General features: G+C 37.6%; 2 protein-coding genes across 5 annotated transcripts in view; one reads left to right on the top strand and one right to left on the bottom strand.

Moving 5' to 3' along the window:
* Positions 1 to 13,836, top strand: part of TTC7B (tetratricopeptide repeat domain 7B) — a 121,886-nt gene that overhangs the window by 5,884 nt on the left and 102,166 nt on the right. For all 4 annotated transcript variants that reach the window (XM_058829755.1, XM_058829751.1, XM_058829754.1 and 1 more), the window contains exons 2-3: positions 11,208 to 11,353; positions 12,147 to 12,315. In XM_058829755.1, the coding sequence (XP_058685738.1) occupies positions 11,208 to 11,353; positions 12,147 to 12,315 (315 nt within the window). The remainder of the gene's footprint in view (positions 1 to 11,207; positions 11,354 to 12,146; positions 12,316 to 13,836) is intronic.
* The window catches only part of DGLUCY (D-glutamate cyclase), a 220,452-nt gene that overhangs the window by 139,108 nt on the left and 67,508 nt on the right, over positions 1 to 13,836 (bottom strand). The gene's annotated exons all lie outside the window — the stretch shown is intronic.

Genomic DNA, 13,836 nt, shown 5'->3' with positions numbered 1-13,836 from the left:
CTGCCTTTAATCAAGCTGCTTCTTCTCTATGCAGCTTCTCCTGATTATGTGTTCCTGGTCTCTCCCTTGTGTAGATGAACACCAGAGGTGGGAATTACTGTGCTTGGCCAGCAGAAAACTCTGCTTCTTGTTCTGGGGCCTGCTGTGTCTGCTGGCTTGCCAAGCTCATTTGCCTCCCACAGGGTTCTGAGCAGTCCAACAGCTGGTGAAAAATGAACAGTAGCAGCAGCCAGTGGAGGGCCAAGGTGAGGGGAACTGTTAGGAAGCATGTAGATGGTCTTAGTGGAATGAACTAAGTATTTTTTATATTTGGAGCTTATAACTGCTTACATTTATAAGGATATTTCTATATATTATGAATGTAATTATTTTTGAAATTGGATGTTTCATATAGTAATGTTGTGTTGATTGCAATTTTGCCTGTTTAAAAATTACAAGGAATGGTAGCCAGATTTACCTGTGCATAGATACTAGTATATATCTGTATTGTAGCTGCTCTCAGTTCCTTTAAACTAACTTCAAGGGTTAAAGGCTTTCCTATAGGGGAATAAATTCATTAGCATTAACTCAGGATCATTGATACCACTTTTGTTTGGGTTTGAGTTGCATGGTAGTAAAGAAGGGGGGCAGAAGGTCCTTAGCTGTACCCAACAGGGGTAGCCATTCTCCTTCCCTACCAAATCGAGGCCATTCCTCCTCCCCACAAATTTGTCTTTTTAAGAATAAAATCTTAGATTTTAATGGTTCAGTTCTTTGCAGTTTTCTCTGCACTGAATGCTGTTTAATTTGAGCTGATAAGCAGTGACTGAAGATAATAACTTCGTAAAGAGCAGAGTGGCAGGACGCTGAGATAAATTGGAGAAAGTAATGATGTCCGGCTAATAGTGTGAAGTGGGTAGCCAGACCTTTAATAATTGGAGAGCATTTGATCTCTACTCCAGGCTGTGGAGGGAGATGCTGAATCTGGACATTTCTCTGGTGTTAGTAAATGTGTGGCAGAATGCATAGTGGCAGATTTTAGTAGCTGCTCTGATCAGTGATGTTACCAGTTGCTCAGGAGTTACTTCATGAGGTGTTGCATGAGTTTCTGCAAGTTCCCACCCCACTGATAACCTGTGTGTGATTGGTATGATTCCACTCAGAATCTGTATGTGTAAGCTGAAATCCTTTACTATAATCTCATATTATCTAGAGTTGTAAACTGTGCTTCTTTAACAAAAAATGGCTGAGAAATCCCTTTTACTTATAGAATTTTGAATGCAGCTCACCTGAGACCAATAACTTGGTTTATCTCCATAAAACTTTTGCAAAGGCAACCAAGATATGAAAATACCAACTGCTTACAAACCCTCCCATATTTTTCTGCAGTTAATTATATGAACAAGTTGTAGCTCATCTTTTAAGTATGCCTTATCTCAAACTCAGATTTGTGTGGGCTTAGCTTGCAGCTACTCTTCTGTTTTTCTTTTTACTATTTAATTGCAGTCTCTTTACCTTAATGGGAAGAAAATGGTGTGCATTTATCAAGGCTTTAATGGGACTGCATTAGAGCTGGGTTTAAGGAAAGGCAGAATAGGACCTGTTGTTTTTAGAACTGGTGGTAGAATAAAAACAAAACAAAAAACGCACCACAAAAAAATGAGCCCCACCAAAGCAGCAACCAACCAAGTTGCCAAAAAGTACTTTCTGTCTTAACACTGGTAGTTATGTACCTGAGGCAATTGTCTCTGAGACTGACAGATGTAGGGTACTATCTTTTGAGAATTTACTTAAGGCTTCCCAGGTGGACCTGGGAAGCTAGGAGGAGAAGACTGGAAATGGTAGGGAACAGCAAGATCTTGCCTTCTGAGGAAGAGAGGCTCATCTATGTGCTTTCATCTGAGCTTTGGGTCACCCCAAAGATGAGAAATGTTTCTCTTCTGATCTGGCAATTTATTAGTTATTTTTTTCTTTTGTCAATCATTTTATTTATCTTTTTGTGACATCAAAAGTTGGATTCCATTGTTATCATCTCAAATTTGCACTGTGCTGCAATATAGCTGTTTGGTAGAGAATGGACAAGAACTACTGTCTTTAAGACATGGCTTGGTTTTTGCCTTTCTTCTAATAGTCTATCATATTTTTTTTGTTGTTGTTAGTAGCAACAGGAAAACTGTTTTGTCCTTTGAGAGATAAATCATGGCAAGAAGCAAGATTGGAATGAATTTCTAGCTCTCAGAGCATGTGCTTTTCCTGTTCTCCCAGTCACTCTTTGATCTTTGTAACCTAAACAAAACATAGATAGGAAGAAGTTAAATTTTGATCCTTCTTCCTCAGTGTGCTTGATAGAATTGTTTCCATTTAAACACTCAAAGATGATGATGCTCCTGTTTCCCACACTTTGTGTTTCCCAGTCTTGGGTATGACATGCATTCTTATTTCTTCATTTTACATTGCATTTGACTGAATGGGCCAAATTTTATTCAATTGTAAGCCTGTCAATATTCCAGATGTGAATCACTGTGAGCATTGTAACTGCCCCAGCTTGATTATTTACTGTTCTGATGGCCTCAACATTTCACAAAATTTGGTAAGCTTGAATACAAAAAAAAAAAAAAAAAATAGTTTGAAACAGTTTTCTGTTCTTGATATGTGTCATCATAAAGTAAATTTCAGTAGTAGTGGTACTTTGAAAGTAAATTTGCCTATGCATAAATAGGTTGGAAAGTCTGCATTATTTTTCTTCAAAGCAAGTTTTGGCTGTCAGGCAGGAAAATTGTGTAGATACAATATAGCTGCACAGTAAAAAGGTGCCGTGCCCACTGTGTACTTAAGAGGCAGAGAAACGGATGACTGTATGTAATTAAAGGTGTTAGTGAATAAAATTAAATTTCTTTGAACACCTGACTCTGTGTTTCCTGCTTCTGGTTTTACATGTGTAACATCTGCATCAGTGTGCAACCTTTCTACCAGTCGTGCTTGCTGGGCTGCACATATTCTCTGGATACTTTTCTGCTGTCTCCAGAGACCTGGCTGGACAAGATCCTGGGCAACCTGCTCTAGTTGATCTTGCTTGGACCAGGGGTGTTTGACTAGATGATCTTCAGATATCCATTCCAACCTCTGCCATTCTCTGATGCTGTGAATTCTTGCTACTAAGTAGTCAGTGATGGAATCATAAGTGACATCTGTATATATGTATATTGTTTTTCTTGTTTTTAATGTAAACCTTGTAGAAATCTAAGAGTAGTTTTAGCATTCACTTTGATTTAAGTAGCTCCTGGTCCAGATTTACTGATTGCTGAGCACTAAGTTGAATGAATATTTGGAGACTTGTACTGATATTCCTCTTCAAGCCAATGCTCTTACTCACTGTTTGATACATTGTGAACAAAGCAAATGTCTGCTTTAAGTGCATAGTCAACTTGTTCCTGGGTAAAAAACATGTTTCATGCTTTTTCTGCCAGATGAATATGAAATCAATTCTCGATACAGGATTTCCAGATCATCCTCTGGAAGAAAGCTCAATTTTCAAATGGCCCTCTTAATAAATGTTCTGTGGAAGGCTACAAGATTTTTCTTGTTTTCAGCTGTTTTACAGAAACCTCACTCTGAAATCTTTGTTTGGTTACTATATAGAGCAATTGACCCCTTTGGGATCCTTCTTGCTGCATACCACTCCTTGATAAAATTCCCTAGGTTTGTAGGTTTGTTTGTTTCCCCTCCCCCCCTTTTCTAATTTGGACATAATGATATTCCAAAATGTTATAGCATGTCTGAGGGAAAAATCATCATAAAATGCTGGAGCATGCAGCCCTTCAGGTACTCTGAGTCTCCAGTTTTACCTTTAGAAAGACTAAGAGTTTTAGGGATTGAGTAGGAATAGTTTGTTTTCTCAGTCCCAAGCTTGTTTCACTCTGGGAAGGCTTGAAGCACCAGAAGGGAGTTTACAAAGCAAATCTCAGCTTCCTGGAATTCTGCGTATCAGTGTATGGTCCCTTTAGGATCCTGGAAATCTCATACTTGTCCTCTTTGCCCCTTGTCCCTTTCCTACCCTGATTTTTTTTTTTTTTTTTAATAGTCCTGAGTTAGGATTTCAGTTTTTAATTTTTTTTCTTTCTGTACTCCAGGGCAGAGCAGTTGAAGTAGCAGTTTGTTCTATTCTTACAACTCCATGCTTCATTTAATTAATCTCACCTCATGCAGCATCTTCCTTTGAGGCTAATGATAACCACGATCTTTAGGCATTTGGACAGTTGTGCTTTTTAAGAATCTAAAGTTACCTGAAATATTTAAGATTCTGATGAAGAGTGGGTGAAATGATACAACATATGATATGACATGCTTCTAGATTTATCTGCTTGCTTACAAGGAAAGATTAAAGTTTGTTTGGCTAGTCAGATTCTGTAGGTATTTTACTCTGTATTTCATATTCCTAAATACATCCTATTCAAATTCAGATCCCCAGGGCCTGAGTCTAAGGTTGAGTCTCTTTGCTTAAATCATTGTGGTAGATTTTATCCTAATTATGCACTTTTTTTCTTGCAGCTGTGTAATTCAGAGGAAGGAAAATGAAATACTAAAAATATTTATTTTAATCTATGACATTTGATATATAAAGAAGAAAGAGCATTTTTCTCCATACTCCTTCTTGCTGTAGATGTTGACCTGTTGAGGGAGGCTCCATAAATAACATGTAACAATTGTTGTTAGCACAGATCATGTGTATTCTTGCCAGTGTACCACAGCAGCATGATATGGATGTTTAATCAAGAGAAACATCTGGTGCATGGAGACTTGATAACAGGATCAGGGTTGTTGGTAGTTGTTGCCTTAGTTGTGATAGTGGTTGTTATAGGGGTGTGTTTCTATTTTACCATCCAAGTATCTCCTTCTGAAAAACGTAATTGTCAGACCCTTAAAAATTTACCTTTTCTGCATTAATATTAGGAACACTTGAGAAAACACATATATAGTAGTCATGATCTAGACAAGCTTCAGTGTTTTGCTTTGATTTTTATCTGAGACTGTTGAACCACCACAGGAAAAGTAATACTTTACCAAAGCAGTTATTTGGTGCCCCACAGAACAACAGGTAGCAAGCAGGTTCCTTAGTTTTATTGAGACCATGTCATCATTCACTAGGAACCTATTTTGGTGTATGCTGAAATTGAATAAACTTTTAAAGTCACTTCTTGGAGTGAATTCTGAAGGCAAGAGACAGCTTCTAATCTTTATTCAGCTATGCTTTATTTTAGCTGTCGGCAATGTTGCCATTCTTTACTTTCTCTCTCCTTCTCCCTAATCTTACTTTTAGAAAGGAATTTAGAGCTAGATATTCCTCTCACCCAGCCTGCTAATAACCTCTGGGTTCTTCCACAAGTGCCTGGAGGTTGTGGTAGCATTCATCAGAAGGATGACCATTCTGTATTTTAGCACGTGATTCAGTAGATGGTTCAAGATAGACCATGGTTTTAACCTAAGTAAGTATTAACATTATAAGTAATCTTCATCATTCTTGACCAAGGATAAATGAAGACTAATCCTCTATTTTAATTCTGTTTTTCTGTAACTGCCTCAGATCCTGATACTGTGGTGAAGAATTTGCTTCGAAAAACAGATATTAAAAATAAAGTAGCAAAACAGATTTCATCATTATATTTTTGGAGACTATTTTTCAAAGACGTATCATCATGTGTTTTTCCCTATCCCCTATTTATGCCAGCCTATATTCTTATTTTGAAGATGATTAATATTGATCCATATTGCAAAGAGAGATAGTCATGTACACGAGGCTCTTCTCAAGCCATTCTGTACAAATGTGTAAGCTTTCTCTAAGCTGAAAGAAAGCAGTTTACATGAAGTGTCTGTAGTTTTTGTTTTTGCTTTGTGTGCTAAGAGAAATGGGCCTTCCACCTAAAGAATAACTGAGTTTGTCTTGGAGTTCCAAGGTGCTCAGAGTTGTCTTTGATTATAGATGGAGGAGATCCTATTAATCAGGTGGATTTTTTCAGTGATACTGTGATGCTGCAGAAAGGGATGGGCAAGTTAGGCTGTTCTTCTCCAAAATGGTTCTGCAATGCAGTTGAAATACAAGTCATCAAATAACCCCTAAATCTGCCAAGTAATTGTTGCTGATGAATTCTTCAGCAGAGAAGTAGGTGAATAAGAGGGAGTCTTTCCTTTAATCAAGAGTTTTATACTGAACCATAGCCATGTCAATTTTCTAAGAGTGGGATACTGGTTTTCATGGTATTGAAACTGTTGTTGAAGAGTTTTTCTTCTGAAACATCTATTTAGACTGGCTGAAGGAATACTAAACTTCAGGGTATCAACTTCACACTGTTTAATCCTGTCACTATAAAGGGTTTCATAGAAGAATATCATCTAGATCACTCATACTGTGCTGGAAGTAAATGAAAAGCAATTTCTTCTCAAACAATTCTTACATTATTTCAGGATGTCTTAAGGGATAGCTATAACTAATGAAAAATTCTGCTAGAGCTATGGCTTCATAAATGGTTTCCTTTAGAAATGTCCATGTAATTGGAATTTTGTTACAAGCACCACTGAATGTTGTTCTTACTGGTGCAGAATGACACACATAAAGCCAATACTTTGTTAATAAAATACTCAGTAATAATTTGATTTAAAGTTTCTTGCTGATATCAGGCCCTGATTGACTTAGTAGATGAGTGACTCAGTACATAAGAAAATTCTGCTTTGCAGTGGCTTTTATGGTTTGCAGTCTGTGACCTGTTGTTTTCAAGTGTCAACAGCAGCTGCACCAGCTATAGCAGTGGCTGTAGATCGGGGAAAGGGTGAGCTGTGCTGTGTATGAATGACCTAGAAGAGCAGCTTTTATTTTGCTGCTGGGTCAGATCTGTGTGTAAGTTGCAGCTGCTATTTTCTCCTCTCCCACCTTTCCTTTGAAGGGAGGTATGGGAAATACATGTTGCTGCACTGTGACTGTCTCTAGCCACTGTGTAGATCATTAGCTTCTCTGCCCTGCATCAAGGATGGGAACAAAATACCTGGGTCCTGTAGATTATTTTGATTCTCATGTTAAGTTTCCTGGATAATTTTGGAGTATGTGCCAGCTTGAATTTAAGGCTTTGTTCTTGCTTGTGTCCTGTCTTTAGAAACATCAAATTTCTAAAGTTTTCAAGTCATTAGAGAGGTGAAACTTATCTTAGGGTGAAGGGGGAAAGATGAGAAAGGGAAGGGAGAGAGAAGATAACTTAAATTTTCCAGAGGTGGCTTCTTTCTCTTCTCTTCCTTTCCCCAGTGTGAGAAATTCTGCTGTGTATATGAGAGGAATAATCTTACAAACTTTCTGCAGAGTGCTAGAACTGTGTCTCTCCCTGTCTTGTTCTATTACTGCCCCACAGGTGGGTGAGAATTTGGTCTTCTAAATCTAGCCTTCCTTTTCTGTGGTGCAGTTGATATGGCTACACTTTGCTCTTGCATGTGCCAGTGGTGTTGTTTGGTTACTTTTCCCCATTAGTAATAGAAATTATTTCACCACTTTGTTTTACAAATCCTCATGCCTCAAGGTATGCATTTTCATACCTAGTAGTGAGAGGTTTATTTTCTTTTTATTTGGTGTCTCACCTGTTCTTTGGCTCGTGTGTTGTAAGAATCCAAACTAGTTGTTTCACGTGCTTCCTTGACAATTTTGCAGTTTATATAAACAAAACATATCTGGCAGCTGGTGCTGTTGTATAGCTGTTCTTACCTCAACAGTACAGTTCTTACCTCTTTTTCCATAGAGATAGATCTACTGTATTTAACTTAATTAAAGAAATGCTTGTTACAAGAGTGTGGACCAGAACCATTTTTAGGACCTGCTTGAAGGGTTGCATATGTGAGGGAAAGATACATACAATAATCTTTTCTTTGGCACTTCTGAAGTTCTGCTATTTGAAGTGTTAAAGAATGTCAATGGTAGACCTCACTCTTTTCATTGTAAACAGCCTTGGTGGTATTTCAGCTCCTGAACCAAAGCTCTTATTTTAGAGTGTCATTTAGATTCCTTGCTGTGTTTGACAATCTTGTTTCCTCAACCTTCTTTGGAAATGGAGTTTGCTCAGTGAAGCATTAAACTGAATAAAAGGAAAGAAATGTTACTTGTTAAATTAAATACTTTCTCTCTGATTTGTACTCATCAAAACCAAAGTATCAACTTGCAAATCCCTTAAAACATAAAGTAACCAGTATGACATATATTCACCCTTTTTTAACGTTGCCACTTAGCTTTAAAAATACAATTAGCAAAATTAATTTTCATTGTTCTTCTCCCAATTGGACATTACCATGCTGACCTAAAGTATTATTTTCAAGGTCCACTCCTGTTTGTTAAAGCCCCTTCTAAAGAGGCTCATAAACAAATATTGTTTACTCAGAACAGACTCTGGAGTCTTCTGAATATTATGGGTAAAATACATGTCCTGAAAGGACCATCCAGTGACCAAGTCTTTGAAGGCAATTAAGTGCATACAGTGAACTGAAGTTCAGTATTGCAAGTTTGGAGAAGGCTTCTGATCTCTGAGAGCCTTTCACACAGCCCATGTTATACTCCTTGAACGAAATGAAGCTGCCTTGAATTGGTGTACAAAATCAAGTGCCTTTTCTGTGCATGCAGTTTAAAGTCTTTGATTTCCAGAGAGATGGAATAATTGCAGAAAGTGAAGTCTTCCAGAGTGTTATGCTAAAGCTATCTTTGAGCAGGGTAATGTTGGTCATAATAACTGATTTTTCTATTTGTTTGTAATAATACCGTGGCTATGGTAATGAAATGTGGGATTTGGAGTCAGTCTGTTACAAAGGAGATTTAGGCTGAAATACCTTGTTTAGATGTGATCACTCTTAAATTCTTGTTTAGTTTGCAGCTTGAAGCTGAAGCTACACAAGCTGTTGATTTTTATCAATTATGCTAAGTTACTGTTGGACACGAAATGTATCTGTTGGACACAGACACAGCTCGAAGTGTGATGAAAGAAGAAGAATGTTTATTTGTTCTTTCAGTATTTATAGGTTTTCGACAACGACCAGGGATTGGATAGTCAGGTTACCACCTTCCCAACCACACTGGCTGTGAAAAACATCCATCAAAAGACATATCTTTAATGGAATGTATAAACACCTATGTTTATAATTACTTTCCTGGGAAAGTGGCTGGAAATTGTGAAAACAATATCGAAAGGCCTGATTCTCAGAGCGACATTGCTATGGTTTCTGTTTGAAGGAAAAAAAAGAATAAGCAGAAAGCAGACTGCAACAAAATAGATACTGAGTATCTTTAGAAATTAAAAAAAAATCATTGTAGCATTTTGGTTTTTTTGGAAAGTTTACTTATTGCACCTACAATTGTCTGGACCATTTATGCTTTTTAGTGTATGTATCGGAGCTTGCATAAAATATGTTGATATTGATGGAAATCATGAAATGATGAAATGAAGCATTATGCCCTACTGTGTTGTGCAAAGGGGAATGCAAGCCTCTGAGAGCCTGGTGGATTGTGTCAGTGTGAAAGAGCTGGCCACGGCCATTGCATGGACACTTTTTTGAAGGTCCTTGTGATGCAGAATGATTCTTGGTGACTAGAAAAAGCTGCATACGTCCATTTGCAAGGAGGGTCCAGGGACTGGAGGATGATCAGGGCTAACCTTAGGCTCTGAGAAGATTAGGAGGTATGTGCTGGTAGGATAAGGAGGTGGTTGGGATCAGTTGGCATGGGTTTATCAAGGACAAACCAACCAGACAGCTTTTGATGAGAAGTGACTGACTGTATGGAGACAGTGGTCGGAGTCAATGGACAAAAATTGCAACAAGGGAAATGTTGAGTATACAACAAGCTAAAAATTTCTAGAAGAACAGTCAAATGTTGTGCAATATCATCTGGAGGAGTTTTGTAATCTGTGGAAATGCTCAAAACTGTGTATAATTCTGTGCCTTCCCTAATGTTGAAGTATGTGTTTTATTTTTCTTCACTTAGTACATCGATATATCTTTTAGTTTTCATTTTTGCTGAACAGACTTCAATGAAAGAATGGAAAAACTAGTGTAAATTGCTTCAAACAAGCCTGTGGCTGGAGTGGGAAGCAGTCTGGGATTTCTGGCTTGGGCCCTTTCCTAGGGGAGTGCAGCTGACAGTGGCTGTTGGGGCTGGTGGCTGTTGCTGCAGTGGAGCAATGGAGGCTGTGGGCAAGGGATTTCACAGCCTGGTGCTGGTCCCTCCAGGTGCTTATGCTGACAACATCAGCTGCCCCTTTCCCTGCTTTTTGCTGTACTCTGATATAATGTGTTATCCTTCTTTGTTTCCTAAACACAGAAAAGATTCTGTAAGCCACATTAAGTCATAAATGTGCTCAGTCCTCACAGTCTCACTTGTTCCCTGCTGCAGCTAACAATGGGTTTCTCGTGCATTACCAAAATATGTCTTACTTATCGTAGAACCTTCTCATTCTAGTTCTGCCCAGACACTGTTTGCAAGACATGTCTTGGTCTTTTCAAGTCCCAGAAGGGTGATGAATTTCACAGCATTGTCCTGACTAGAGAAAAAACTCAACACATTTCAATAAAAGAGGTCAAGTGGTCCTGGATAAGGGTGAGGTAGAGCATTACCAGTTTCTTGAATTTCAGATGTGTGCTGGGTGCAGCTTTGCTGGGCAGCCTGGTATTACATTGTACCTTCATGTCTGAGAAGTGGTGGTAAGCCATAAGAAATGGGGAGAGAGGGATGAGAAATGGACTGTCACACTGAAGACTTGGGATGGCTGGAGCCTTAAAAAGGTCTGAGGGAGATCTACAGAGAAGATATGGATGGTGATCACAGACAATGAGGGACATGTAACCTCAAATAAATAAATTAATCCGATATCAGTATTCATGTTTGAAAGCAGTCTTTTTGGTGAAGTCGGTATATTTTCCTCTTCAGAGAGCAGCATAAAGTGTTGGAATCAAATGCTGCTTTTTGAGGAAGAAGGGGATGATACTGACTTGAGGTTAATGTTTTAATTCATTTTATCTTAGAACACAGCAGATGATTCTACAGTGAATCAGGCAGGGAAAAAGAAAAATTGAGAAGTAAAACAAAATATCACATGAAGTGATAAACCTGAATGCTTAATGTTTGTGTTTGCTTTGGTTAGTGTGTGTTTAAAATTCAGACAACGTTAGTGAAATAAAATTATTTCTAATACTTCTTGTGTTTATTATTTTTACAGATGACATGGCAGAGCTTCTTCTTGGGGAGTCCAAACTAGAACAATTTTTGAAGGAAAATACTCTTGATAGTCCCCAGGGCCCCCATCCAAAGCTGACTGAGGTCAGGAAACATCTCACAGCAGCACTTGATAGGGGAAATCTCAAGGTATGTAAGTCAGCCTGACCAAGAATTAGAAGAGTTAGAAATTGGCTGAAGTATTGAGGAAAGAGTTCCTTAAATTACATTTGCAGGTTCTGAAAGTGAGATTAATATAAGTGAGCATTTTCTGTCAGAACATTCTAATGTTTATAACCATTCTGGTCCTTCTTTTACTTAACTATTGTTGTAACTATCTCTACATCAGCTTGCCTCTTCTGTACTCAACCATCTTTTCAGACATGAAAAGAAGATTATTTTACAGTCATCTGTAACATTTCATTTTCAGTGGCTTCTGGGGATATTAATTTCTCTTTCTTTTCTCTCTTCATTCCTCCATTTTTAAGACATTTATTCTGCCCTGATGCTTTGAAATGGTGTGAATTAAATATGTAGGCTGTGGAACATATATCATTAAGTTTTGATACTATGTTATTTTCAACTGTGCTTGTGGTGTTAGAAAAAGAAGTCACTGGAGGAGTTATAATGATAGGCTGCCTTTAAATAGTTTTATCACCTGGCAGAGCTGGTTTCCAACTGAGAGGTATTTCTGGTACACATGTAAATAAGTATGTGAACATCTAAAATGACTGGTAATGCTTTTCATTAGCTTGATGGAATGAGATTTAGTGAATTTTCCCCTATTTCAAACTTCTCAAATATTACACAAGACAGGATTTTGTTCATTTGTTGCAGTTAGGAGACATATTCTGAGGGTGACAGAAAACATACCTAATAATTATCAGAAAGAATTAGTTGTGTTTTCTCAAGGAAAACCCTTTTTTGTTTCTCTTCTTTCTAGTCAGAATTCCTACAAGAAGGTAAACTAATACTGGCCAAATTAGACTATGTGGAAGGTAGTTACAAGGAAGCTCTGAAGATATATACCAGAATTGGTTTTGATGATTTTCAGCTGACTGCAGTGCCACCGTATCGGCTACGGATGATTGCTGAAGCATATTCTCTGAAAGGTAAGATTTCTCTTTCCAGTATAATAATGTGGAAATAGTTTTTTAAAGGTTAATTTATATCCTGTCCTAAGATGAAGAGATTTTTGGTTTGAATGTCATCTCCACAGCAGTGGAGTGCCATATTTGTAGATAAAATAAGAGGATGGATTGGGTCCTTTAAATTATGCTGAGTTTGTGATCAGTTGACAAGATTTTTACCTCAATCAATATTCTAACTGTGATGTCACCTCATCAAATTTTTTGAGTGTGTGTATTTAAAAGTCCTTCCATATACAAATGTCACAGTAACTGTGGCTAGTTAGTAGAAGTATTATCACTGCTGCTGAAAGTTAAGGGTTACAGAATGCAGTGCAGTTTTGTGGTGGCTGTGGGCAGAATGCAGAACTCTGATTAATTGTAATGCCTTTTACTGAATGTTTAAATGCTCAGCCTAAGCTAGGTTGCATGACATGATAACTGAATTAAAGCAATGCATCACTTGTGCACTTGTATTTTTTAATTTTTTTTAATATGAATAGAGTTTTTTAAAAAAATCAGAATGTGAAGGTAATTAAAAACCGTTTTCTTCTTTACTATTCTAGTATAGTAAAAATGTAATGCTGGCCTTGTGTCTTAAGGTGGCAGTGCCACTTCAGTTTAGAAAACTCTAATATTAGACTTAGGGCTGGTCAGTGTGTTGGGGAAAATGGCAGTTTGTATGACGAGGGTTTACTAGAATTTACTGAGTGAAATGCTTGCTTTGGTCTGCTGTGTTTAAGCATGGGTTTGGTTGCATATGCACTTTTTGCTATGGCAAGAGGAGTGTCAAGAGCAGCAAAAAATTTGTGAGAGACTTCTATGGCTTTGACTCACAGCTGATCAAGGATTATTCCTAATGTTAGTCTTGGAAGAGAGTGACTGTTTCCCACCAACACAATCCTCCAGTAAACGTTAGACAAGATGAATCATATCCTATAGAGATATCAAGGAAATTAGGGAACTAACTTTTAGCTGAGACAAAAGGATGCTTCAGAAGTCTGGTCACTATTTAGATTAAAGTGGGAAGTGGGAATTTGGGGGGAATTCTTATATATGATATAAATCTGCTCAGTTTTCTCAAACAGCATCTCAGTGGGCTTTAGAGCAGTGTCTGCTTTGGGTACACTTCCACTCAGGTTTGTGGATTTTGGCTGTTCTTTTTGTTTTGTTCTTTAAATTTGAGGATGTCAGTTGAATTTGTCAGGTTCTTTCCATGGACTTGATCAACTTTAAGAACCTAAATTTGCTTCTATCTCCAAGGAATTTAATTTAATCTTTCCTGGAGCTCAACTCTTCTAGCTCTGTTTTATTTGGCCTCATAAGGATATTAAACAGTTGAAACCACAGTGGCATAAATTTTGCACATTTATGCACATTAAATTTAGTATTATTAATTTTACTTAATTCAAACATAATGTATTAGGAAAAAGAAAAACGTACCTTTTCTTTGGAATGTTTTGTAGGTTCAGAATTACTTTTTTTAAAAAAAGAGAACAGAAACCC

This window comes from Poecile atricapillus, chromosome 1, assembly GCF_030490865.1.
Source record: "Poecile atricapillus isolate bPoeAtr1 chromosome 1, bPoeAtr1.hap1, whole genome shotgun sequence".
Taxonomy (NCBI): Eukaryota; Metazoa; Chordata; class Aves; order Passeriformes; family Paridae; genus Poecile; species Poecile atricapillus.
Note: the sequence above shows the minus strand (reverse complement) of the source record. Positions and strands in the feature narration are given on the sequence as shown.